The following is a 24,533-nucleotide window of genomic DNA, read 5'->3' as shown; positions in this document are numbered from 1 at the left end:
TGCTGGAAATCACAGTGGGTCAGGTGGCACCCATCAAAAGAGAGCCAGTAATGAAGAGTCACCCGGACATGAAACATTAGCTTGCTCTCTCTCCCTCTCCATGGATGCTGCCTGACCAGCTGTGATCGCCAGCATTTTTTTGTTTCCAGTACATTTGAAGAGTATGAGCTTTTGTATCAGATACACAGTAGCCAACCTGCAAACTGTTGCAAACAGTAACGTAATATTGACCAGATAGTCTTTCTTTTGTAAGTAATGTTGTTGCGGAATAAATATTGCTGTGCCTGCATGGCAAATTACCCATCCCTGCTGTTTTATTGCGCCAGGGTATCTTTGTCAATCTGAGAGTGAAACAGTGCTTTTGGTTTCATATCTTATCAAAGAGACAGCACCTCCAGGAGGACAACATTCCTAAATTCCGTGCTGGGCTGTCAACATCGACTGTGTGCTCGTCTTTGCAGTGAGCTTTGCCAATGTAACTGGCTTTCCCCAGGTGCAGGTTACAAGGTGCAGGTATATATATACATTGCATTGAGATTGTCATAACACGGCTGACTTCATCAACAGAAAAGGATTTAAGTCTATCAATATGCAAGCTGTCTGTGATCATATGTACCAGTCTGAGCCAGGTATCCTGGGAAATATCATAATGCCTCTGAGAGCTCCCATGCTCCTGCTTCACTTCAAAGGCTGGATGCTTGACAAGGATGGTTACTGGGAGATAAGGTCCACCCTCTGCAACTATGACTGATGACTCCATTGCTCAACTCCCTGACTGAGGCCTTACATGGATGCAATGCAGCCCATTCTTGAATTAGCATGATACTGGAACATGGATGCTGAAGATGAGATTGCAATGTTTGGATCATTCTGGGAGGGGGATTTGCAATACACTCCAGACAGAGTGTGCCAGGTTGTTCCTTGTTCCCTACAGAACTGGAGCTGACAAAGACAGGATGTGATGGACTCTGAAGAGCTGGGAGAGTAGCAGCAGTTTTCCAAGGAAGAGAATGAGGACATTAAGATGGGAGAACAGCACCGTTTGTATGGTTGGGCAGTGCAGTACCAAGCGCAACAAGCCAAACATTGCCAGCCACTTTTAAAGGATGTGAACTAAATGCCATGATCCCAAACAGATGTAAATTTGTCGTTTGAAAGGCAGGCAGCTCCTGTCTCTCCCCGAATGCAGCTTCTTTTGCTCTTTTTTTTTCCTCTTTGTTTCTGACTTTGCTGAATAAATATGATCATTTTCAACCACTTGCTTTCCTTTATGTGCTGCTGCCACATTGAACAATGTTAGGCTATGTTGGGCACAACTCTTTTAGATCGAGTTGTAAGATGGGATGGTACTGAGGATGAGTAACCTTTGTAGCTTGGTTCTTAAATGGCAATACATAGTTGCAATGAAGTGTCTGCTGTGAAACTGATGTCCCCTGATTAGTGTTTCTCTTCCTCCTCCTACCATCCATGCATGCTGTGAAGAGCACCAGGCTTCAACTCACCTGGTGCATGGTTGTGTTTTAAAAAGGCTGGGCAGCATTGGGAGGTCCAGAAGGTTTGGGCAGTGGTGAGTCCATTCATCATTGGTGAGTGGAGGACAGCAAGTGTGGACACCAGGGAGGTGCGGGTACAGGTCACCAGCTGAGGTGCGGAGAATGGCATGAAGAAGCCCACTAGTTATAGAAAGAAACCTGCATGAAACTCATAAATATGACACTTTGTTGATTTCTGGTAAATTTCAGCCCATTGTGTTAATACATCACCGCAGTAAGCCTCATTACTTTGTAAAAATAAATGGTGAAACTCATTCGCCTTGCATGGCTGTCTGTAATTCCTCTCTCTAGCTTGTTCCTTGTTCTAATCCCTGTATCCCCTGATCTTAGACCTACAGGAAAGGATTTGAGAAGCCATGCGCAGTGTATTTAAGAGACGCTAAGCCATCCTTCCTTGAAGAGGTTTTCACCGGGTCAGTGCAGGCAGATGGCGGGGAAGGTGGGAAACGCGGAGAGAGCAGCAAGTGAGGAGGGGGGAGAGCTGGGGATTACCCCGGACAGCTCGGCAAACAGGGAATGCGAGCAAGTGGGTAGAGGGCAGGACTGTATGGCGGAGGATGGAGAGGGCGAAAGGGAACAGGACAACAACGCTGGAGTGTTCACTATCTACCGCAACACTTTGGAACAACCGGAGTATGAGGTCTCCTTATTTGTGAAGGTATCAGTCCAGCTTCTACAATGCATAGAAAGTTAATTAACTTGTCACTTTTTTTTGAAAAATTTTGACTCTAATATTTAGTTTGTCTCTTAACTGTCACAAAGAAAATGAGGATATATTTCTTGCCCTGAATTGCAAAGCCTGATATGAACCTGGGGTGGTTCTCTCGTGCTTAAAACTGGGACTTGTCACTACTCCTGAGGCTTTGTGTACAGAAAGGAAAATGTGTTTCTCAATTTGATTGCAGTGTATGTGTGTGCTCGAGTTCAATGGCACCGAAGACCGAGTTAGTGTGTACGTCCACTGTTGCATTAAATAACCACTGTAGTTTGTGAGTGTCTACACAGTTAGAGCAAACAGCCATTTGGTGTGCCTGTATACACACACATTAATACGTAATTATTGTACAGTTACATTAAGAATCTCGTTAATGTGTGCAAGTGTGTACTGTATACGGTTACGTTAAGCACCCAGGCGGTGTCTGTACATAGTTGCATGAAGCACCTAGTTAGTGAATACTTGCATGAAACTTGCAGTTGGTGTGTGTGCGTGCGTGTTCACAGTTGGACTAAACCTGTCCATAAGACCATAAGACATAGGAGTGGAAGTAAGGCCATTCGGCCCATCGAGTCCACAGTGCCATTCAATCATGGCTGATGGGCATTTCAACTCCACTTACCCGCATTCTCCCGGTAGCCCTTAATTCCTTGTGACATCAAGAATTTATCAATCTCTGCCTTGAAGACATTTAGCGTCCCGGCCTCCACTGCACTCTGCGGCAATGAATTCCACTGGCCCACCACTCTCTGGCTGAAGAAATGTCTCCGCATTTCTGTTCTGAATTGACCCCCTCTAATTCTAAAGCTGTGTCCTAGTCTCCTTGCCTAACGGAAACAATTCCCTAGCGTCCACCCTTTCCAAGCCATGTATTATCTTGTAAGTTTCGATTAGATCTCCCCTTAATCTTCTAAACTCCAATGAATACAATCCCAGGATCCTCAGCTGTTCCTCGTATGTTAGACCTACCATTCCAGGGATCATCGTGTGAATCTCCGCTGGACATGCTCCAGTGCCAGTATGTCCTTCCTGAGGTGTGGGGATCAAAACTGGACACAGTACTCCAAATGGGGCCTAACCAGAGCTTTATAAAGTCTCAGTAGCACAACGGTGCTTTTATATTCCAACCCTCTTGAGATAAATCACAACATTGCATTCGCTTTCTTAATCACGGACTCAACCTGCATGTTTACCTTTAGAGAATCCTCGACTAGCACTCTCAGATCCCTTTGTACTTTGGCTTTATTTCCTCAGCCACCTCCCTCAGAACTCTAAGATGTAGCCCATTGAGGCCAGGAGATTTATTAATTTTAAGACCTTTTAGCTTTTCTAGCACTTTCTCTTTTGTAATGGCAACCATACTTAACTCAGCCCCCTGACTCCCTTTAATTGTTGGGATATTACTCATGTCTTCCACTGTGAAGACTGACGCAAAGTACTTATTAAGTTCTCCTGCTATTTCCTTATCTCCCATCACTAGGCTTCCAGCATCAGTTTGAAGTGGCCCAATGTCTACTTTTGTCTGTCGTTTGTTTCTTAAGTATTGAAAGAAACTTTTACTATCATTTCTAATATTACTGACTAGCCTACCTTCATATTTGATCCTCTCCTTTCTTATTACTCTCTTTGTTATCCTCTGTTTGTTTTTGTAGCCTTCCCAATCTTCTGATTTCCCACTGCTCTTGGCCACTTTATAGGATCTCTCTTTTTCTTTAATACATTTCCTGACTTCCTTTGTCAGCCATGGCTGTCTAATCCCTCCCCAGATAATCTTTCTTTTCTTGGGGATGAACCTTCTGGTCAGTGTCCTCAATTATACCCACAAGCTGCTGCCCTTTTTGCTGTACTGTCTTCCCCGCTCGGCTCTGCTTCCAGTCTATTTTCGTCAGTCCATAGTGTCCTTAGTGTAAGTGTGTATACAGTTATATTAGACGTTCAGTTATTGTATGTAACCACACAGTTACATTAACCATCTAGTTAATGTGTATGTACATGATTAGATCAAACATTCAGTTAGTGTGACTGTACATTGTGTCACAAAACTTCCACTTGGTGTGTACATGCTATTTTATTAGATGCTGAGTGTGTGTGTGAACGTACACAGAGCAGTACAACACAGGAACAGTACTTCGGCCCACCACGTCTGTGCCCACCATGATGCCATTTCAAACTACAAGTAGTTCTTCGATAATGTGCATTCCGACAGCACAATTTGGCGATAGCATTGCTGAAGAATTCAGGAATGGTATTTTTGAGAACACATTCCACTGTTCGCAATAGCGCAATTCCAACAGGGGTTTGTTCGTGCACTTTGTTCTGGGCATGCGCTGATGTGAGCTGCTGGCAGAGTAGCCTTCTGTGACAGGTACTGTACAGAGAGCAGCTTTTTTTTGTTAATTGTAATGTGTTGAATTTCCTTTGTTTCATTAATAAATATGACTTCAACCTTCATTCAGGCTGTTCTAGACTTTGTGTTAGACTTTTGGGTGACTTTTGAGTGATCATGTGTAATTTTGTTTGCTGGTCTGCCCCAACCCCATTTTTCTCACAGGCCCTATTATTTATACTGAGCGATTTTCTAGTAAGCAGCGGCACGGTGGCTCAGTGGTTAACACTGCTGCCTCACAGCATCAGGGACCTGGGTTTGATTCCAGCCTCAGGCGACTGTGTGGAGTTTGCACATTCTCCCTGTGTCTGTGTGGGTTTCCTCTGGGTTCTCCAGTTTCCTACCACTGTCCAAAGATTTCCAGGTTAGGTGAATTGGCTGTGCTAAATTGCCCATAATATTCAGGGATATGTATGTTAGGTCTGTTAGTTAGGGGTAAACGTAGAGTAGTAGGGGAATGGATCTGGGTGGGTTACTCTTTGGAGGGTCAGTGTGGATTTGTTGGGCCAAATGGCCTGTTTCCACACTGTAGGGATTCTAATTATAAGTGAGTTTTCGCTGGAAAGCAACTACGGCATTAAAGGAGAACTATCTGTAATCCTGTCTGTCATGATTTGTTTCCTCTATTCCCTGCAACTTGTTATATCCTTTGGCAACCTTCCACACTATCCACAACTCCACGAATATTTCCTGTCATCTGTAAATTTACTAAATTTCTGACTAATTGCCTTTTAAACATTGCTACTATATTCGCTTCTACCACCTGCCCTGACTGTATTTTCTAGGCACTTACCGCCTTCTGTGTAAAGAAACTTGCCTCACATATCTCCTTTAAACTTCCCTCATTTACTTTAAACCTATGCTGCTGAGTATCTGACATGTCGAAAACAAAGTCCCACTGTTCATCCTATCCATGCCTGTTACAGTTTTATATACTTCTATTTTATACTTCAGACTTTGACGCTGTAGTGAAAACAATCTAAGTTTTCCAACCTTTCCTTTTAGGTAATGCATCCAATCAGGCAACCCTCTTTTCCACCCTCTGTAATGCCTCAACATTCTTCTAATGTGTGGTGACCAGACTCCAAATGTGGTCTAACTAAAGTCTTACACATAGAGTCATAGAGATGTACAGCATGGAAACAGACCCTTCGGTCCAACCCGTCCATGCCGACCAGATATCCCAACCCAATCTAGTCCCACCTGCCAGCACCTGGCCCAAATCCCTCCAAACCCTTCCTATTCATATATCCATCCAAATGCCTCTTAAATGTTGCAATTGTATCAGCATCCACCACATCCTCTGGCAGCTCATTCCATACATGTACCACCCTCTGCGTGAAAAGGTTGCCCGTTAGGTCTCTTTCATATCTTTTCCCTCTTACTCTAAACCTATGCCCTCTAATTCTGGACTCCCCGACCCTAGGGAAAAGACTTTGTCTATTTATCCTATCCATGCCCCTCATAATTTTGTAAACCTCTATAAGGTCACCCCTCAGCCTCCAACGCTCCAGGGAAAACAGCCGCAGCCTGTTCAGCCTCCCCCTGGAGCTCAGATCCTCCAACCCTGGCAACATCCTTGTAAATCTTTTCTGAACCCTTTCATGTTTCACAACATCTTTCCAATAGGAAGGAGACCAGAATTGCACGCAATATTCCAACAGTGGCCTAACCAATGTCCTGTACAGCTGCAACATGACCTCCCAACACCTGTACTCAATATTCTGACCAATAAAGGAAAGCATACCAAACGCCTTCTTCACTATCCTATCTACCTGCGACTCCACTTTTAAGGAGTCATGAACCTGCATTCCAAGCTCTCTTTGTTCAGCAACCCTCCCTAGGACCTTACCATTAAGTTTATAAGTCCTGCTAAGATTTGCTTTCCCAAAATGCAGCACCTCGCATTTATCTGAATTAAACTCCATCTGCCACTTCTCAGCCCATTGGCCCATCTGGTCCAAATCCTGTTGTAATCTGAGGTAACCCTCTTCGCTGTCCACTACACCTCCAATTTTGGTGTCATCTGCAAACTTACTAACTGTACCTCTTATGCTCGCATCCAAATCATTTATGTAAATGACAAAAAGCAGAGGGCCCAGTACTCCACTGCTCATAGGCCTCCAGTCTGAAAAACTGTCTTCTACCTTTGAGCCAGTTCTGTATCCAAATGGCTAGTTCTCCCTGTATTCCATGAGATCCAACCTTGCTAATCAGTCTCCCATGGGGAACCTTGTCAAACACCTTACTGAAGTCCATATAGATCACATCTACTGCTTTGCCCTCATCAATCTTCTTTGTTACTTCTTCAAAAAATTCAATCAAGTTTGTGAGACATGATTTCCCATGCACAAAGCCATGTTGGCTCTCCCAAATCAGTCCTTGCCTTTCCAAATACATGTACATCCTGTCCCTCAGGATTCCCTCCAACAACGTGCCAACCATCGAGGTCAGGCTCACGGGTCTATAGTTCCCTGGCTTGTCTTTACCGCCCTTATTAAATAGTGGCACCACGTTTGCCAACCTCCAGTCTTCCGGCACCTCACCTGTGACTATCGATGATACAAATAATCTCAGCAAGAGGCCCAGCAATCACTTCTCTAGCTTCCCACAGAGTTCTCGGGTACACCTGATCAGGTCCTGGGGATTTATCCACCTTTAACCATTTCAAGACATCCAGCACTTCCTCCTCTGTAATCTGGACATTTTGCAAGATAACACACACAGCTGCAACACAACTTATTAACTTTTATTCTTATGGCCCTGACTGATGAAGGCAAGCATACTGTACACCTTCTTTCCCACCTTATCCACTTATGTTATCACTTTCAGGGAGCTATGGACTTACATCCAATATCCCATTGTATATCAATGCTCCTAAAGATCCTATTGTTTACTGTACATGTTCGTCTTGCATTTGACTTCCCAACATGCATCACCTCACATTTGTGTGGATTAAATGCCAGCTATCATTTCTCTGTCCAACTTTCCAACTGATCTAGATCCTGCTGCATCCTTTGATAACCTTCCTTACACATCCACCGTTTCACCAACCTTTTTGCTGTCTGCAAACTTGCTAATCAGACCACCTACATTTTCATCCAGATCATTTAATAATATTACAAACAATAGAGGTCCCAACGCTAATTCTTGTCAGCACAGACCTCCAGTCAGAAAAATGGCCTCCACAACTGTCCTCTACCTTCTATGACCAAGTCAATTTTGTATCCACATAACCAACTCACCGTAAATCCCATGAGACTTATTCATCGGGATCACCTTAGCAAGAATGATCTTGTCAAATGCTTTAATAAAGTCCATATAGAAAATATCCACTGCCTTACCCTTATTAATCATCTTCATCACTTCCTCAATGTAGTGATTGAAACCAGCTAGATCTTGTTGATTATGAGATCCTTGATTGGGGTTGTTAACCGGGGCCAATCAGAAAAAACCTGGCCGACCAATATAAGCAGGAGATTTAGAATCTCCTCAGTTCAGTGAACTGTGCATAAGTATATAAAGGGTCTCTAGATGATGGGATACCAGCCTCTGTGCAGTTATTTCACTCAAAAAAGTCAGATTTGTGAGGCATGACCTCCCGTGCTCAAAGCCATGGTGACTATCCTGAATAAGTCCATTCTTATCCAAATGCTAGTAAATCCTGTCTCTAAGAATTCTCTCTAATAATTTCGACTGATAGAAGGCTCACCAGTCTATAATTTTCTGGATTATCCTTGTTGCCTTCCTAAACACTAGCTATTCTCCAGTCTTCTAAGACCTCACCTATAGCTGAAGAGGATGCAAGAGATCTCTGTCAAGGCCCCAACAATCTTGCCTTCTTCAGTATCCTGGGATAGATCAAATCAGGCCTTGGGAATTATCTACCTTAATTTTTTTTTACAAGAGAATCAACACTGCTTCCTTCTTAATATCGACGCACCCGAGAATATGAACATGTCGCTCCTTAAACTTATTAACATCCACGAACTTCTCCTTGGTGAATATAAATGTGAAATACTTGTTAAGGACCTCATCAGTTTCTCTGGTTCCATGCATAAATTCCTTTGCTTGTCCATGAGTGGAATTACCCTTTTCCTAGCTATATCCTATTCCTAATAAATGTACAAAATGCCTTGGTTAGTTAGATTAAAACCTCAGTTAGCTTAGAACGTACGCAGATATATAAAGAGTTATTTTGTGTGCGTGTGCGCGCGTACATGTAGGTGTGAAAGTGCGTGCGTGTTTTTGTATGTGTGTGCGTGTGTGTAGATAGTTACATGCAACGCCCGATTTAATGTGCACCCAGTTACATTAAACGCTCAATGTCTGTGCAATGCTAAATTAAACGTCCAGTTGTTATGTGTGTGAATAGTCATGCTACTTTCTCCCCACCCCCTCTAGCTTATCTCTCCACGCTTCAGGCTCTCTGCCTTTATTCCTGATGAAGGGCTTTTGCCCGAAATGTCGATTTCGCTGCTCCTTGGATGCTGCCTAAACTGCTGTGCTCTTCCAGCACCACTAATCTAGAATATTAAATGCCCAATTAATATATGTGGGTAGTTACACGAAACACCCAGTTAGTATGTCTGTGCACAGTTACATTAAAATACAGTTAATGATTATACTTTTATATTAAAGAAATAAAATAAAAGACGTATTTATATTGTATTTTTCATAACTACCAGTTATCTCAAAGTTACAGTCAATGAAGTACTTTTGAATATGAGTCACTGTTGTAGGAGCTTCACAGCAGCTATTTTTCACACCGTAATATCACAGACACAGCAATGTCATAATGGCCAGCTAATCTATTTTTGTGATGTTGATTGGAGGATCAATATTCACCATACCCCAAGAATAACTCATTTGCTTTTCTGTGGAGTGATGTCATAGGATCTTTTACATCGACTAAAGCAGGCAAATGGGGGTCAGTTTACAATCTCTTCAGGGGGTTCGCAGCTTTGGCAGTGCAGCACTCCTTTAGCACTGCAATAAAGTCAGCTTTGATGTCTGTGCACAAATCCTGGAATTGAACTTGAACCCAGACCCTGTGACTCAGAGGTGCGAGTGCTTTAAATTGCACCACAACTGCAACTTCAAACACGGAATTAGTGTACGCACGTTTATGTGCACCGTTACATTAAATAAAAGTTAAAGCATACGTACAGAGTTGCATTAAACACCCAGAATGTGTATGCTGTTCCATATTCTATGAAGGACCACAGTATATTCCTGCTACACGTTCAATTTGTTAGATTAGATTACTTACAGTGTGGAAACAGGCCCTTCGGCCCAACAAGTCCACACCGACCCACCGAAGCGCAACCCACCCACACCCCTACATTTACCCCTTACCTAACACTATGGGCAATTTAGCATGGCCAATTCACCTTACCCGCACATCTTTGGAGTGTGGGAGGAAACCGGAGCATCCGGAGGAAACCCACGCAGACACAGGGAGAACGTGCAAACTCCACACAGTCAGTCGCCTGAGGTGGGAATTGAACCCGGGTCTCTGGCGCTGTGAGGCAGCAGTGCTAACCACCGTGCCACCGTGCCACCCACCGTGCTGTCAGTCATTATATAAATTTTATTTTTGCATTCCTCATTACAATGCCTGCAGTTTTTCCGGAAATTAAAATGGTCCCAGTAAAAATGCAAGCCGTTCCTTGCAAAGAGGACAGCACAGCTTGGTGACTGACCAATCCAAAATTAAAATGTGCCTGGCAATTTGGAAATTTGCATCAATGAACGATCAATGTCCTCTGGTGTCCATTGGTTACAGAATGGAAAGAGGAAGGCATAAGAAAATTTAGAACTGTTTTAAAATTTTTTGATGTGTTGTTAATTAAAATGTACTATTTCTGTAATATGATTGAAAAAGATACAAATTAAATTGAAGAAGAGAAAATATTTCATGCCAATGTCAACCGAGAACTGAGCTGCATGTAGAAATTCAGGGGGAAAATAGAAAAACAAATCACAGAAACAAGGAGTGAGTATGAAAAGAAACTGGCAGCAAACATAAAAAGGATACAAAAGTTTTCTTGAGGTAAATAAGTAGCAAAATGGCAGTGAAAAGAGGAGGAGTGCTATTTAGGTGCAAAATGACGATTTACAAATCAAGACATGGCTCAGGTATTAAGTTAATATTTTGCGATTAGCTTTACTAAGGAAGAGGATGCTATGCAGATTGTGGTGAAAGAGGAGGCAGTTTGAACACTTGAAACTTTTAGTACTGATAAGGAGCAGGCACTAGATAGTCAGTCTGTGCTTAAAGTTGATTAAGTACCAGGACAGGATGAGATACGTCTAAGCACACCAAGGGAAGTGAAAGTGGAAATTGTGGAGACAGTGAGCATAATGTTCTGGTATTCCTTCAACTCAGGGTGATACAAGAGTACTTGAGAAATGCAAATGGCACTAATGTTTGTTTAAAAAGGAATTTAAGGATGATCCCAGCAATGAAACACTTAACTAGTGGGGAAACCTCTAGAAACAATGATTCAGAACATAATGAATTGCTACTTGGACAAATGCAGATAAATGAAGGAAAGACAGCAAGGGTTTGTAAAGAGCAAATTATGTCTACCAAAGTTGTTGGAGGTTTTTGATGAGGGCAGATTCATGAAAACGAGTCCAAGGTTGAGAAACTTGTGTTGTGTAGCTAGATTGTAAAAGTTAGGACTATTCACTTACAAGAGGAGAAGTCTTGGAGAAAATTGGATCAAACTCATCCAGAATCTGGCCAGAGTACATTGAGAAAAGCTGTTCTAACTCATGAAAGAAGCCGGAACAAGAGGTACAGATTTCAAGTAATTGGAAAAAGAAACAATGGAGAGATGAGGAGAAACTTCATAATACAACATGAGGTTAAGATCAGTTTAAACTGCCTAAGAGTATCATGGAGGCAGGTTCAATGGAGCAATTAACTGAGAATTAAATAATTATCTGAAAAGGAAGAATGTGCACAGTCAAGGGGAGAAAATGGGCAAGTGATATGAGTAAATTGCTTCTTTAGAGAGCCAGCCCAGATACAACTGCCTGAATAATCTCTTTCTATGTTATAACAATTTTGTGATACTGTCATCATATTTTTCCAAACAGACCATGCTGGAACATATAAAGCACATACTAATGCTCAAAGTGTTTAGAGATGAAAGGTTTGAAGGTAGAAGATAGAGGGTGGTGGTGGAAGGTTGCTTTTCAGGCTGGTGGTCTGTGACCAGTGATGTGCCACAAGACTCAGTGCTGGGTCCACTGCTTTTCATCACTTACATAAATGATTTGGATGTGAATGTAGGAGGTTTGGTTAGTAAATTTGCAGGTTACACCAAAATTCGAGGTGTAGTTGACAGCGGTGAAAGTTACCTCACAATACAAGATCTTGATCAGATGGGTCAATCGGCCAAGGAGTGGCAAATGGTTTTTAATTGAGATAAGTACGAGGTAAGGCAGAAGTGGGTACTGCAGATGCTGGAGATTAGAATCAAGATTAGAGTGGTGCTGGAATAGCACAGCAGGTCAGGCAGCATCCGAGGTCAATTTTCCTGCTCCTTTCGGGCAAAAGCCCTTCATCAGGAAATATGAGGTGATGCATTTTAGAAAGGTAAGTCAGTGCAGAACTTATACACTTTATGATAAAATCTTGGAGAGTGTTACTGAACAAAGAGACGTTGGAGTGCAGATTCATAGTTCCTTGAAAGTGGAGTTGTAGGTAGATAGGATAGTGAAGAAGGTGTTGGTATGCTTTCCTTTATTGTTCAGTGCATTGAGTATAGAAGTTGGGAGGTCATGTTGCTGTGCAGGACATTAGTTCGGCTGTTTTTGGAATACTACATGCAATTCTGGTCTCCCTCCTATGGAAAGGATGTTGTGAAACTTGAAAGGGTTTCGAAAAGATTTACAAGATTTTGCCAGGGTTGGAGCATTTGAGCTATAGGGAGAGGCTGAATAGGCTGGTCTGTTGAGGTTTGTAAAATCATGGGCATGGAAGGGTAAATAAACAAGGACTTTTCCCCAGGGTGGTGGAGTTCAAACCTAGAGGCCATAGGTTTAAGGTGAAAGGGGAAACATTTAAAAGGGACCTGAGGGGTACCTTTTTCATGCACAGGATGGTGTGGGTATGGAATGAGCTGCCAGAGTAAGTGGTAGAGTGCAACATTTAAAAGACATCTGGATGGGTATATGAACAGGAAGGGTTTAGAGGTATATGGGCCAAATGCTGGAAAATGGGACTAGATTAATCTGGGATACTTGGTCGGCATGGACGAGATGGACCGAAGGATCTGTTTCCGTGCTGTATATCTCAATGACTCTATGACCCAGTCATTCCTTTATTACAAGGAAATCTACTTTGGATATTTATCTAGTGACAATTTGTTGAAGGATAATGCCACTGGATTTATTTTAAGCATTGTAATTAATATTTAAAGTCCTTTTTTTGTTCTTTCTTATTGATATGCTTATCCATATAGGGTGTGACCTGTAGGATCAGAGATTTGTTATAAAGTTTGCACAATATAGTGGATTTTTTCGATGAATTTAATTGAATTTAATTGAAATAGTATTTTCTGACAATCTTGCTATCTGGTTTGAAAATCGAATTTAGCTTCACGCCCCACAAGTTATGATGGAGTTGATATTAATTTATGTCTAAATTATAGCTCTTCATTGTAGCACCAAAGTAATCTTAATTTCAGATATTTATTTTGTAATTATTTTTGTGAGATTTAGAAATGTTTCACAGGAGCAAAATTGGCTCAGCCTGGCAGGGTTTTTTTGTGACAGTCTTGTCATGCTTTTATCTGCATAATTTATCCCTAGTATCTTTCTTCATGACATCACGATTTACCAAGGTTGCAGTTAGTTATTCTATAGCTACCAGTTTTGGACTGGGATTTCTTGAATTCCGTGCTTACTTGGTAGAAGCAGAGATACAATTGATTTCAGATTATGGTGGCCTCATGGGGCCAAGAATCTGCTTGTCCCCTCCAGCTTAATCAGGGAAGTTTCTCTCACCACTGGGAGCCTGACATGTGCCCTCTTCCATGATTAAGTGGGCCTCACCATCAAGGTTCCTGCTGCAATGAGTGGTGCATTAAATCCAGCCTCATAACCTTAATGAAAGAGTGAAACTGCAGATGCAAAATTCTTGTCCTTGGGTAAGTCTTTATTGCATACTTCCTTAATGCTTCCATTTATTTCTTGCTTTTGTTCCTCACCTGAATATGAGGATTATTTTGAATACCTAACACCTCTGCAGTATTCCTGTGTCTTTCTTTTCAGAAAGCTAACAAAATAAAGAGGGACTCCAAGGATATTGTGATCCCATTATTTTTCAAAATATTCAGAGTATTTTTTTCAATGCAGAGATAATTGTTTTTTAATTAAGGTTAAGATTTGATTATGCGCAGTTCACACCATCCACTGTGATATTGTCTTGGGCAGAGTAAAGAAGGAGGTCACAGGAGACAGACTTGGGACATGTATGCTCCTAACAGTCTCTACAGTAATGCAGGCTGAGCTTATGTACTCAGTAATAGTTGCAGCAATACAGTAACCTTCATATTGTTTACTCAGCAAGGCTCTTCCATTTAAGTGTGAAGGATGGATATCCTAATCCACACTGGATTAATTCAGGCTCAAGGACCCCTCACATACAGCACCAATGGAAACAATATGTTGTGACTCTATTTGCTTTCCAGTGTATTTTTATGCAAATCTGTGCATTTAGGCTTTTTATGACCTCACATGATTCCATCCACATGTTTAAATCTGGACAAAAGTTTCTTGAGGATTTCAATGAAGCAGGAGATTTCAATCACTGCCTTTCTTCTAATTACACTTACCTTCCCCTTCCATCATCAGTATTCCTTTCATTTCATCTGTGCACTAAACATCATTACAAGATAGGGATAAGATCATAAGAACTAGGAGCAGGAGTAGGCCACTCCATCCCTTGAGACTGCTCTGCCATTCAATAAGATCATGGCTGGTCCAACATTCCTCATGTCCACTTTCCTACCTTATCCCCAAGACCCTTGATTCCAATACTGATCAATAATCTATCGCTGTCAGCCTGAAATTTATGCAAGAACTCTGCCTGCATAGCTCTCTGTGGCAAGATGTTGTAAAGACTCACAACTCTCAGGGAGAAAATACCTCCTCATTGTAATCTTCAATTGGCACCTCTTTATTCTGAAACTTTGGTCTCTGGTCTGAGACTCTCCCATGAGAGGAAACCTCCTCTCAGCATTTATCCTGTCAATACCCTTAAGAACCGGTCAGGTGAATTGGCCATGCTAAATTGTCCATAGTGTTAGGTGCATTAGCCAGAGGGAAATGGAACTGGGTGAGTTTCTCTTTGGAGGGTCAGTGTGGACTTGTTGGGCCGAAGGGCCTGTTTCCACACTGTAGGGAATCTAATCTAACTATAATCTAACCTAACCCTATATGTTTCAATTAGATCGCCTCTCATTCTTCTAAACTCCAGTGAGTGGAGTCTCAACCTGTTTAGCCTTTGCTCAAAATAACAATCCCTCCATGCCAGGGATCATCCCAGTGAAATGTCTCTGAACTGCCTCCAATGAAATGGTATCTTTTCTTAAATAAGGGCACCAAAACTGTTCACAGTACTCCAGATGTGGTCTCAACAGCACCTTGTTTATTTGCAGTAAGCCTTCAACCCCCTTGAAAATAAAGGCCAACATTTCATTAGCCTTCCTGATTGTCTGCTGCACCTGTGTGCTAGTTTTCTGTGTTTCATGCACAAGTACCCACAATTCCAAAGGTGTGCAGGGTGGGTGGATTAGCCACAGGAAATGCAGGATTATAGGGATCAGGTTGAAGGGGGTGGGTGGGAGTGGTGGTCTGGATGGGATGCTTTATGGAGTGTCAGTGTGAATTCGATAGGTCAAATGGCCTGCTTCCACACTGTAGGGATTCTAGGATTCTACGGTAAGTCCCTTTGTGTCTCATGACACATGCACAATCTATTTCTATACCTTTGCCATGGCCATTCTGCCATCACTGCTGAGGATGCGCATAAGAAGTTCTGTTTTACCTTAATTAATATCACAGCACTTTTGAGCAGAAGCATAGCTGCATCTGCACTCGATAGGCCTAGATTGGGACTTTACCATGTGGTAATCTTGGTGGACATATGTCTTAAAACTGGTGAGACACAATGCTTCCTTTATGTACGGTACTGAGCAGAGTGGATTTCATGCATATTAAACAGGTAAATGAATTATTCAAAAGTCCGTTCATCCATTGCAAGGTTGCAACTTTCCATGATCAATTATTTCTGTATTTGCAACACAAAGAGCTTTGAATATAGATATAATAATCACCCTCTGCATTCAGGAGCAAAAGCCTCATTGTACAATGCTTGAGATAATGTCGCTGATCGAGGATTTTTCTGGAATTAGTTTTGGTCTTAGTGTGGGCATAAAAGAGTGAGATGGTATAGCTAATAAAACTGAAGTGAACTGTTTGTCTTCAATCCACATGTTAGAATCAGATCATTAAAAATATTTTGTTTTCAGTGACTGTGCTGTCACTGATAATAGCATTAAAGATAGAACAACAACATTAACCATCCTAACACATCATGTGCAATCCTGGCTAGCAATAGCAATGATGTATAATCCTGCAGTGTAATCTGGTAGATTCTGATTACATTTTTATAATAGTGATTATGATTACAACACGTCATAACATCACAGACATGGATTACATCGATTTTGTTACAGCTCATATTTGATATCTATCATGTAAATTGAGAATTAAGCAAAAAGCAATAAAATATCAGTTGAAACTGCCCTATCAGTATTGATTGCTTCAGATCAAGAAGGTAGTTTTTATGGTTTAGTCCCAGAAGGCTTTTAATAACTTGGACAGAATGCGTAGGTTAATGTCAATTGGGCGTTATAAAAATTTGAAATAATTGGAACTAAAAATTGAGCAGAGTCTCTAACAATGCAATAACAACTTTTACACCAATTAAAAATGATTCTATTGTCTATGTGTGCAAACTTTCGGTTGCTGATGGTTAACATCAGGTATCTTAGACTTCTTCTATTGGTTCCAAAAGCTGCTTTTACTCAATAAAATCCATTTAATTAATTAAGCTAAGTCGAACAAAGATATTTTCAGGTGGAATAAACTGATCAGAAATAGTCCAGAGGCCTAGACTAATAATCAAGAGAATACAAGATTGAGTACCACCTTGGCAGCTTGAAATATTTAGGTCATTTTTTTAAAAAAGTGGTATCAGTAAAAGTGACTGTGAAGTTATTGGTTTGTTGTAAATTTCCAACTGGTTTATTAACGTTTCTTATGGAACAGAACATTTGCTTTTATTCACTCATGGCGTATGGGCATTGCTGGTTGGACCAGGATTTATTGCCCATCTCTAGTTGCCCTTGAGAAGGTGGTTATGAACAGCCTTCTTGAACCGTTGTTGTCCATTTGGTTAATACCCATAAAGGAAAGAATTCCAGGATTTTGACCCAGTGACTCTGAAGGAATAGCGATATATTTTGATATCAGGATGGTGTGTAGTTTGGAGCGGAACTTGCAGGTGATGGTGATCCCATGTATCTGCTGCCTGGGTCCTTATAGATGGTTGTGGTTGTGGGTTTGGGAGGTACTGCTGAAGGAGGCTTGGTGAATTTCAGCAGTGCATTTTATAATTAGCACACACTGCTGTGACAGAGTGTCAGCAGTGGAGGGAGTGGATGCTTGTGGATATTGTGCCAGTTAAGTGGGCTGCTTTATCCTGGATGGTGTCAAGCTTGTTGAGTATCATTGGAGCTACACTCATCCAGTCAAGTGGGGAGTATTCCATCACATATCTGACCTGTGCCTTGAAGATGGTGAATAGGCTTTGGAGAGTCAGGTGGTGAGTTACTCGCTGCAGGATTCCTAGCATCTACATTGCTTTTGTAGCCACAGTGCCTATACTGTCATACTCTGCTTCTGTTTTGGCCTGTTGTTGTCCTTGCACAGTCTGGGCAACATATGGCTTCAGTACTATTTGATTCTTAACTGCCTTCCAAAGCAAAAGATGATGGTACACCACCCCACTCACCTGCATCCAGGACCCCAAACAGTCCTTCCAGGTGAGACAGAGTTTCACCTGCCTCTCTTCCATCAACTTCATCAACTTCACCAACACATTCCACCCTGACCTTAAGTTCACCTGGACCATCTTGGATACCTCCTTTCCCTTCCTGGACCTCTCCATTTCCATCAATGGTGACCGACTCAATACAGACATCTCCTACAACCCACTACCTGGATTACACCTCCTCCCACCCTGCATCCTGTAAAAATGCTATCCCTTATTCCCAATTCGTCTGCCTCCACAGCATCTGCTCCCAGGAGGACGAGTTCCACCGCAGAGCACACCAGATGCCCTCAAGTGCATCTCATCCATGTCCCACACCTCCATCCTCACACCCTGTCCCTCCAACCACAACAAGGACAGAACCCCCCCCCCCCCCCCCCCTCCCCCCACCGGTCCTCACTTTCCACCCCACCAACCTCTGTACACATCGCATCATCCTCCGCCATTATCTCCACCTACAAATCCCACCACCAGAAATATATTTCCCTCCCCACCCCTAGCTGTATTCCATAAAAACCATTCCCTCCATGACTCTCTTGTCAGGTCCATGCCCTCCACCAACCCACCCTCCCCTCCCAGCAGCTTCCCCTGACACCACAGGAATTGCAAAACCTGCACCCACACCTCCCCTCTCACCTCCGTCCAAGGTTCCAAAGAGACTTGCACATCCATCAGAGTTTCACCTGCGCTTCCACACATGTCATTTACTGTATCCATTTCTTCCAATGTGGTCACCTCTACATTGGGGAGTCAGGACGCCTACTTGCAGAACACATCAGAGAACATCTCCAGGATACATTCATGAAACAACCCCATTGCCCAGTGGCCGAACAATTCAACTCCCCCTCCCACTCCACCAAGGACATGCAGGTACTGGGTGTCCTCCATTGACAAACCTTAACCACCCAACACCTGAAGGAAGAATGCCTCATCTTCCACCTTGGGACCCTCCAACCACACAGGATCAATGTGGATTTCACCAGTTTCCTCATTTCCCCTCGCCCCACCTTATCCCAGATCCAATCTTCCAGCTCAACAACACCCTCTTGAACTGTCTTACCTGTCCATCTTCCTTTCCACCTATCTGCTCCACCCTCGTCTCTGACCTTATCACCATTACCCCCACCTTTATCTACCTTTCGCACTTTCAGCTACCTTCCCCCCCATCCCATTTATCTCTCAGCCCTGACCCACAAGCCTCGTTCCTGATGAAGGGCTTTTGCCCAAAATGCTGATCCTTCTGCTTCTTGGATGCTGCCTGACCTGCTATGCTTTTCCAGCACCACACTCTTGACTCTGATCTCCAGCATCTGCAGTCCTCATTTTTTGTTCCAACCTAGTTTACTGCATCAGGCGCTCCCAATATGGTCTTCTCTACATTGAGGAAACCGAGCGTAAACTTAGGGAATGGTTTGCCGAGCATCTCAGCCAGGCCCACAGGGGCTGACTGGACCTCCCAGTCACCGTCCATTTTAATTACCCTTCCCACTCCCTTTCCGACATGACTATGCTTGGCCTCCTCCATTACCACAATGAACCACACCACAAATTGAAGGTACAGCACTTCATCTTCTGCCAAGTCCCTTTCTAGCCCCTCCCCCTCCCTTCCACTCCTCCCTGCCACCAACCAGATTCATTCCTCCCATTGACCAACTTGATTCTACCCTCTACCTATCTTCACCTATTTCCACTTCACCACCCTTCCCTCACCACCCCCTTTATCTGCAGCTCCCCCTAGACCCACCCCCAGCCCTGAAGAAGGGTTACACCCAAAAAGTTGACTCCTCACCTCCTGATGATGCCTGGCTTGCTGTGTTCTTCCAGCTTCCTGCCTGTCTATTCCAAAGCGGCCTAACAAGCTCCTCACTTGAGAAGGCACCTCTGAGGGCAATTAGCTATAGGCAGTAAATGCTCACTTTGCCAGTGAAGCCCACACTCCAAGAATAAACATTTTAAAATATATGCCGGAAATGTTGTTGTTTCTGTGTACTGGATGACTGGTGAAGGTACAACACAGTGCACAGGCTTTATTTAAATGTGCCTTTCCTCCTGTTCCCATTCTGACAGTATTTTCTAAGTACTAACATGTATTCACACTAACCTTGGGCTAGAGTGCACTGTGGAGGGAGTTCCCTACAAAATTAATCTGTCATCCTCCAATTTTGTATTTAAAATTTAACCTCTTGCCCTTGCACCACTGTGCCAGTCCTTTCCATTGTCACATTTTTTTGTAAGCTTCTGGGAAAATCTCCCTTTATTGTTCTCCGTTTTTGAATGATGCACAAGAATATATTAACAGGCTCCAGTGTAAGGGTAGGCCCTGAATTACATGGTTGTGACAATCCATTTGCTGTGGCTTGTTATGCAATCCACATCATTATATCCTTGTAAGAACCCCTTTAGTTCCTCCATGTTTTAGGGAAATCAAATATCTTTGTAAGAATGCTGGAGATCTGAAACCTAATGATTTTGCACCCCCTGCTCAGATGAGCAGTGATTGAACACAGTTCTTAGCATTGACAGCATCCTTTATGAAAGGATTGGACACTCTGGCAGGAGGAAACATATTTCCGCTGATGGGGGAGTGCTGAACCAGAGTTCACAACTTAAAAATACGGGGTAGACCATTTAGGACAGAGATGAGGAGAAACTACTTCACCCAGAGAGTGGTGGCTGTGTGGAATGCTCTGCCCCAGAGGGCAGTGGAGGCCCAGTCTCTGGATTCATTTAAGAAAGAATTGGATAGAGCTCTTAAAGATAATGGAGTCAAGGGTTATGGAGATAAGGCTGGAACAGGATACTGATTGGGAAAGATCAGCCATGATCATATTGAATGGCGGTGCAGGCTTGAAGGGCTGAATGGCCTACTCCTGCATCTATTGTCTATTGTCTATTGTCTATTTCAACATTTCATACGCATAGTAGGAGTCCTTAAAGGTGAACACACTAAAAGGCAAGGTACATATGCGATATAGTCTTCTGAACCTCACAACTGTAACATAACTGCATTTCTAAAGATCTCAATTAGCCATTCTCTTTCCAAGAGAAAAGTGCCCTGCCTATTCACACCTAGTTGATTATTATTATTTATCAAAATGTGTCTTTTGCTGCCACTAGTTGTCATGCTCTGTGTGAAAATTATTATTTTCCTAGTTAAAATTGTTTATTCAACAATCCTATCCTCACTTGATTGATCGAAACAAGGTGTCTGCCACATCCTTAAGTATTCAATCCCCTTCATCTCCATGATCATGCTCACTTGCGTTTTGAACTTATCTGTTTATGTTAATATGACTTTTATGTCAGCATTTCCTTTCTGAAAATTGAACTGTTAACGGTAGCAATTTTAGATCATGCTTTTTATGTCAATGTTTACCATAACCCCATGCCTTTAGGGCTTGAAGAATGACAAACTATCTCTACTTCTCAAGTTCAATTGACAAAAGTCAGCGCTGAGGCAACATGCTGCTTGTCAATTAGGCTTAGCAGACCCAAATAGGACTTCAGGAATAATCCATGTTTCTGATCAATCCTGCCATGTTCAATAATTAACAAGTTCTTCATGTAAAAAAAAACTGAAGAACTGTCAATGCTGCAAATCAGAAACAAAAACAGAAATTGCTGGATCTAGGTGCATTTTTGTTGGAATAGAATCAGGACATCATCTTGAAAGTGAGTTTGATCTGAGGAAGGCACAAAAACATCACAGCAAGGCAAGGAACATGCTCCAACATTCTGCAGCTCAACACAGGCAGACTGTCGGAGAAAGGTACTATATCCACAAGGATTGAAAGACCATCCAGACACTGTAAAGCTAATGGGAGCTAATAGCTGTGGCAGTTACTGCCAGCAGTGTAGTGCCAAGGACCTGGACACAGCGTCATCAGAAACTCAATGGCCTTACGTGCATGGTCAAGGTAATTGAGTGCATCTTCAAATTTCCAATTTTTATATCTGAACCATTAATTCCACACAGTTTTGGATTCCTCACTGTCCCTTTACTGACCTATCAACAATCCTTATTATCTGTGAATGACATCAGAGCCTGTACCTTACCCTGACATCATGTAGGCACTTGCAAGCCTCACACCCACATCTTAATGTTTGCGCAGCTTTTTAATCATGACAGGTACATCATCCAAACAAATTACACTACACTCATAGAGTCATAGACATGTACAGAATGGAAACAGACCCTTCAGTCCAACTTGTCCATGCTGACCAGATATCTTAAATTAATCTAATTCCATTTGTCAGTACTTGGCCCATATCCCTCTAAACCCTTCCTGTTCATATACCTACCCAAAAATGCCTTTGAAATGTTGTAATTGTACCAGCCTCCAACACTTCCTGTGGCACCTTATTGTACCATCCTCTGTGTGAAAAACGTTGCCCCTTAGGTCCCTTTTATATCTTTCTCCTCTCACCTTAAATCTATGCCATCTGCTGCTGGACTCCCCCATCCCAGGGAAAAGACCTTGTCTATTTACCGTACCCATGATCCTCTTGATTTTGTAAACCTCTGTGAAGTCACCCCTCAGCCTCCGACGCTCCAGGGAAAACAGCCCCAGCCTATTCAGCCTCTCCCTATAGCTCAAACCCTCCAACCCTGGCAACATCCTTGTAATTATTGTCTGACCTCTTTCAAGTTTCACAACATCCTTCAGGTAGTAGGGAGACCAGAGTTGCACACAATATTTCAAAAATGGCCTAACCAATGTTCTGTACAGCTGTAACATGACCTCCCAACTCCTATAATCAATGCTGACCAATAAAGGAAAACATACTAAAAGTCTTCTTCACTATCCTACCAACCTGTGACTCCATTTTCAAGGAGCTATGAACCTGCATGCCAAGGTCTCTTTGTTCAGCAACACTCCCCAGGCCCTTACCATTAAGTGTATAATTCCTGCTCAGATTTGCTTTTCCAAAATGCAGCACCTTGCTTTTATCTAAATTAAATTCCATCTGCCAAATCTGAACCCATTGGCCCATCTGATCAAGATCCTGTTGTACTCTGAGGTAACCTTCTTCGCTGTCCACTATACCTCCAATTTTGGTCAAAGTTAAAAATCACACAACACCAGGTTATAGTCCAACAGGTGTATGTGGATGTACTAGCTTTCAACGCACTGCTCCTTCATCAGGTGGTTGTGAAGCAGGATCATTGGACACAGAATTTATAGCAAAATATTATTGTGTCATGCAGCTGAAATGATATATTGAACAAACCTAGACTAGGTCTTTCAGCTTTTAGAATGGGAAGAAACTGGACTAAACACATTGATCAACACTTTGGATCCAGTCCTTCAGAGTTCCCTTGGTACTCTCATCCCACGTCCTTCTTGTGTAGGGGACTTCTACTGCCTTCCAACGATACACAAAGCCAACACACCAGGACATCCCATCATATCACGCATCGGGACCCTATGTGTGAGAACCTCTTTGGTTATGTTGAAGGCATCTTGAAACATATTGTACAGGGTACCACCAGCTTCTGTTGCGACACTACAGATTTCTTACAGAAAGTCAGCACCCACGGATCAATCGAACCGGGAACATACCTCATTACTATCCAGGCAAATTTGAGATGAATCATTTTGGAAGGTCTAATTCTAGAGCGACCTATACTGTAAATGGAAGAGCCTTCAGGAAAAATTGATGAGCAGAGAGATCTGGGAGTTCAGGTGCATTGTACCCTGAAGGCGGCTGCACAGGAGGATAGAGTGGTCAAGGAGACATATATATGGTATGCTTGCCTTTATCGGATGGGGTATTGAGTATAACAGCTGGCAAGTCATGCTAAAATTGTACAAAACTTTAGTTCGACTGCATTTAGAATACTGTGTACAATTCTGGTCACCACATTACCAAAATGATGTGGACGCTTTGGAAAGGGTGCAGAGAAGGTTTGCAAGGATGTTGCTGGTATGGAAGTTGCTAGCTATGAGGAGAGGTTGAGTAGGTTAGGATTGTTTTCATTAGAAAAAAGGGGATTGAGGGGGGAAACCTGATTGAGGTGTACAAAATCATGAAGGGTATAGACAGGGTGAATAGAGATAAGCTTTTTCCCAGGGTGAAGGATTCAATAACGAGAGGCCATGCTTTCAAGGTGAGAGGTGAAAAGTTTAAGGGGGATACACGTGGAAAGTACTTTACACAAAGGGTGGTAGATGCCTGGAACATGTTGCCAGTGGAGGTAGTAGAAGCAGGCACGGTAGATTCATTTAAGGTGCGTCTGTACAGATGCATGTGCAGAGGGATACAGATCCTTAGGAATTGCTCGATAGGTTTAGACAATGGATTTGGATTGGCTCAGGCTTGGAGGGTTGAACTGTTCCTGAGCTGTAAATTTTCTTTGTTCTTTTCTTTGTTCTTTGTACAATGGACGTATCAGCACTCTACACTAGCATTCCCCATGATGATGGCATCACGGCAACAGCCTCAGCACTTAACATCAACAACTGCTAATCTCCGAGCACTATCCTACAACTCATCTGCTTCATTCTTGACCACAACGTTTTCACCTTTGACAACCAGTTCTTCAACCAGACACTCGGAACAGCCATGGGGACTAAATTTGCACCCCAATATGCCAACATTTTCATGTACAGGTTCTAACAAGACTTCTTTTCTGCGCAGGACTGCCAACCAATAGTATACATTTTCTTCAACACTTTCTTCCTCTGGACCCATGCTGAGGAATCACTGAAACAACTACACAGTGATATCAATGAGTTT

At 42.6% G+C, this 24,533-nt stretch overlaps 1 protein-coding gene across 1 annotated transcript in view; it reads left to right on the top strand.

Moving 5' to 3' along the window:
- Positions 1-1,938: 1,938 nt before the first annotated feature.
- Positions 1,939-24,533, top strand: part of LOC140486430 (chloride intracellular channel protein 4) — a 64,265-nt gene continuing 41,670 nt past the window's right edge. The window contains exon 1 of the mRNA XM_072585551.1: positions 1,939-2,211. Within this exon, the coding sequence (XP_072441652.1) occupies positions 1,981-2,211 (231 nt within the window). The 5' untranslated portion in view covers positions 1,939-1,980. The remainder of the gene's footprint in view (positions 2,212-24,533) is intronic.

Source organism: Chiloscyllium punctatum, chromosome 15 (genome assembly GCF_047496795.1).
Source record: "Chiloscyllium punctatum isolate Juve2018m chromosome 15, sChiPun1.3, whole genome shotgun sequence".
Taxonomy (NCBI): Eukaryota; Metazoa; Chordata; class Chondrichthyes; order Orectolobiformes; family Hemiscylliidae; genus Chiloscyllium; species Chiloscyllium punctatum.
Note: the sequence above shows the minus strand (reverse complement) of the source record. Positions and strands in the feature narration are given on the sequence as shown.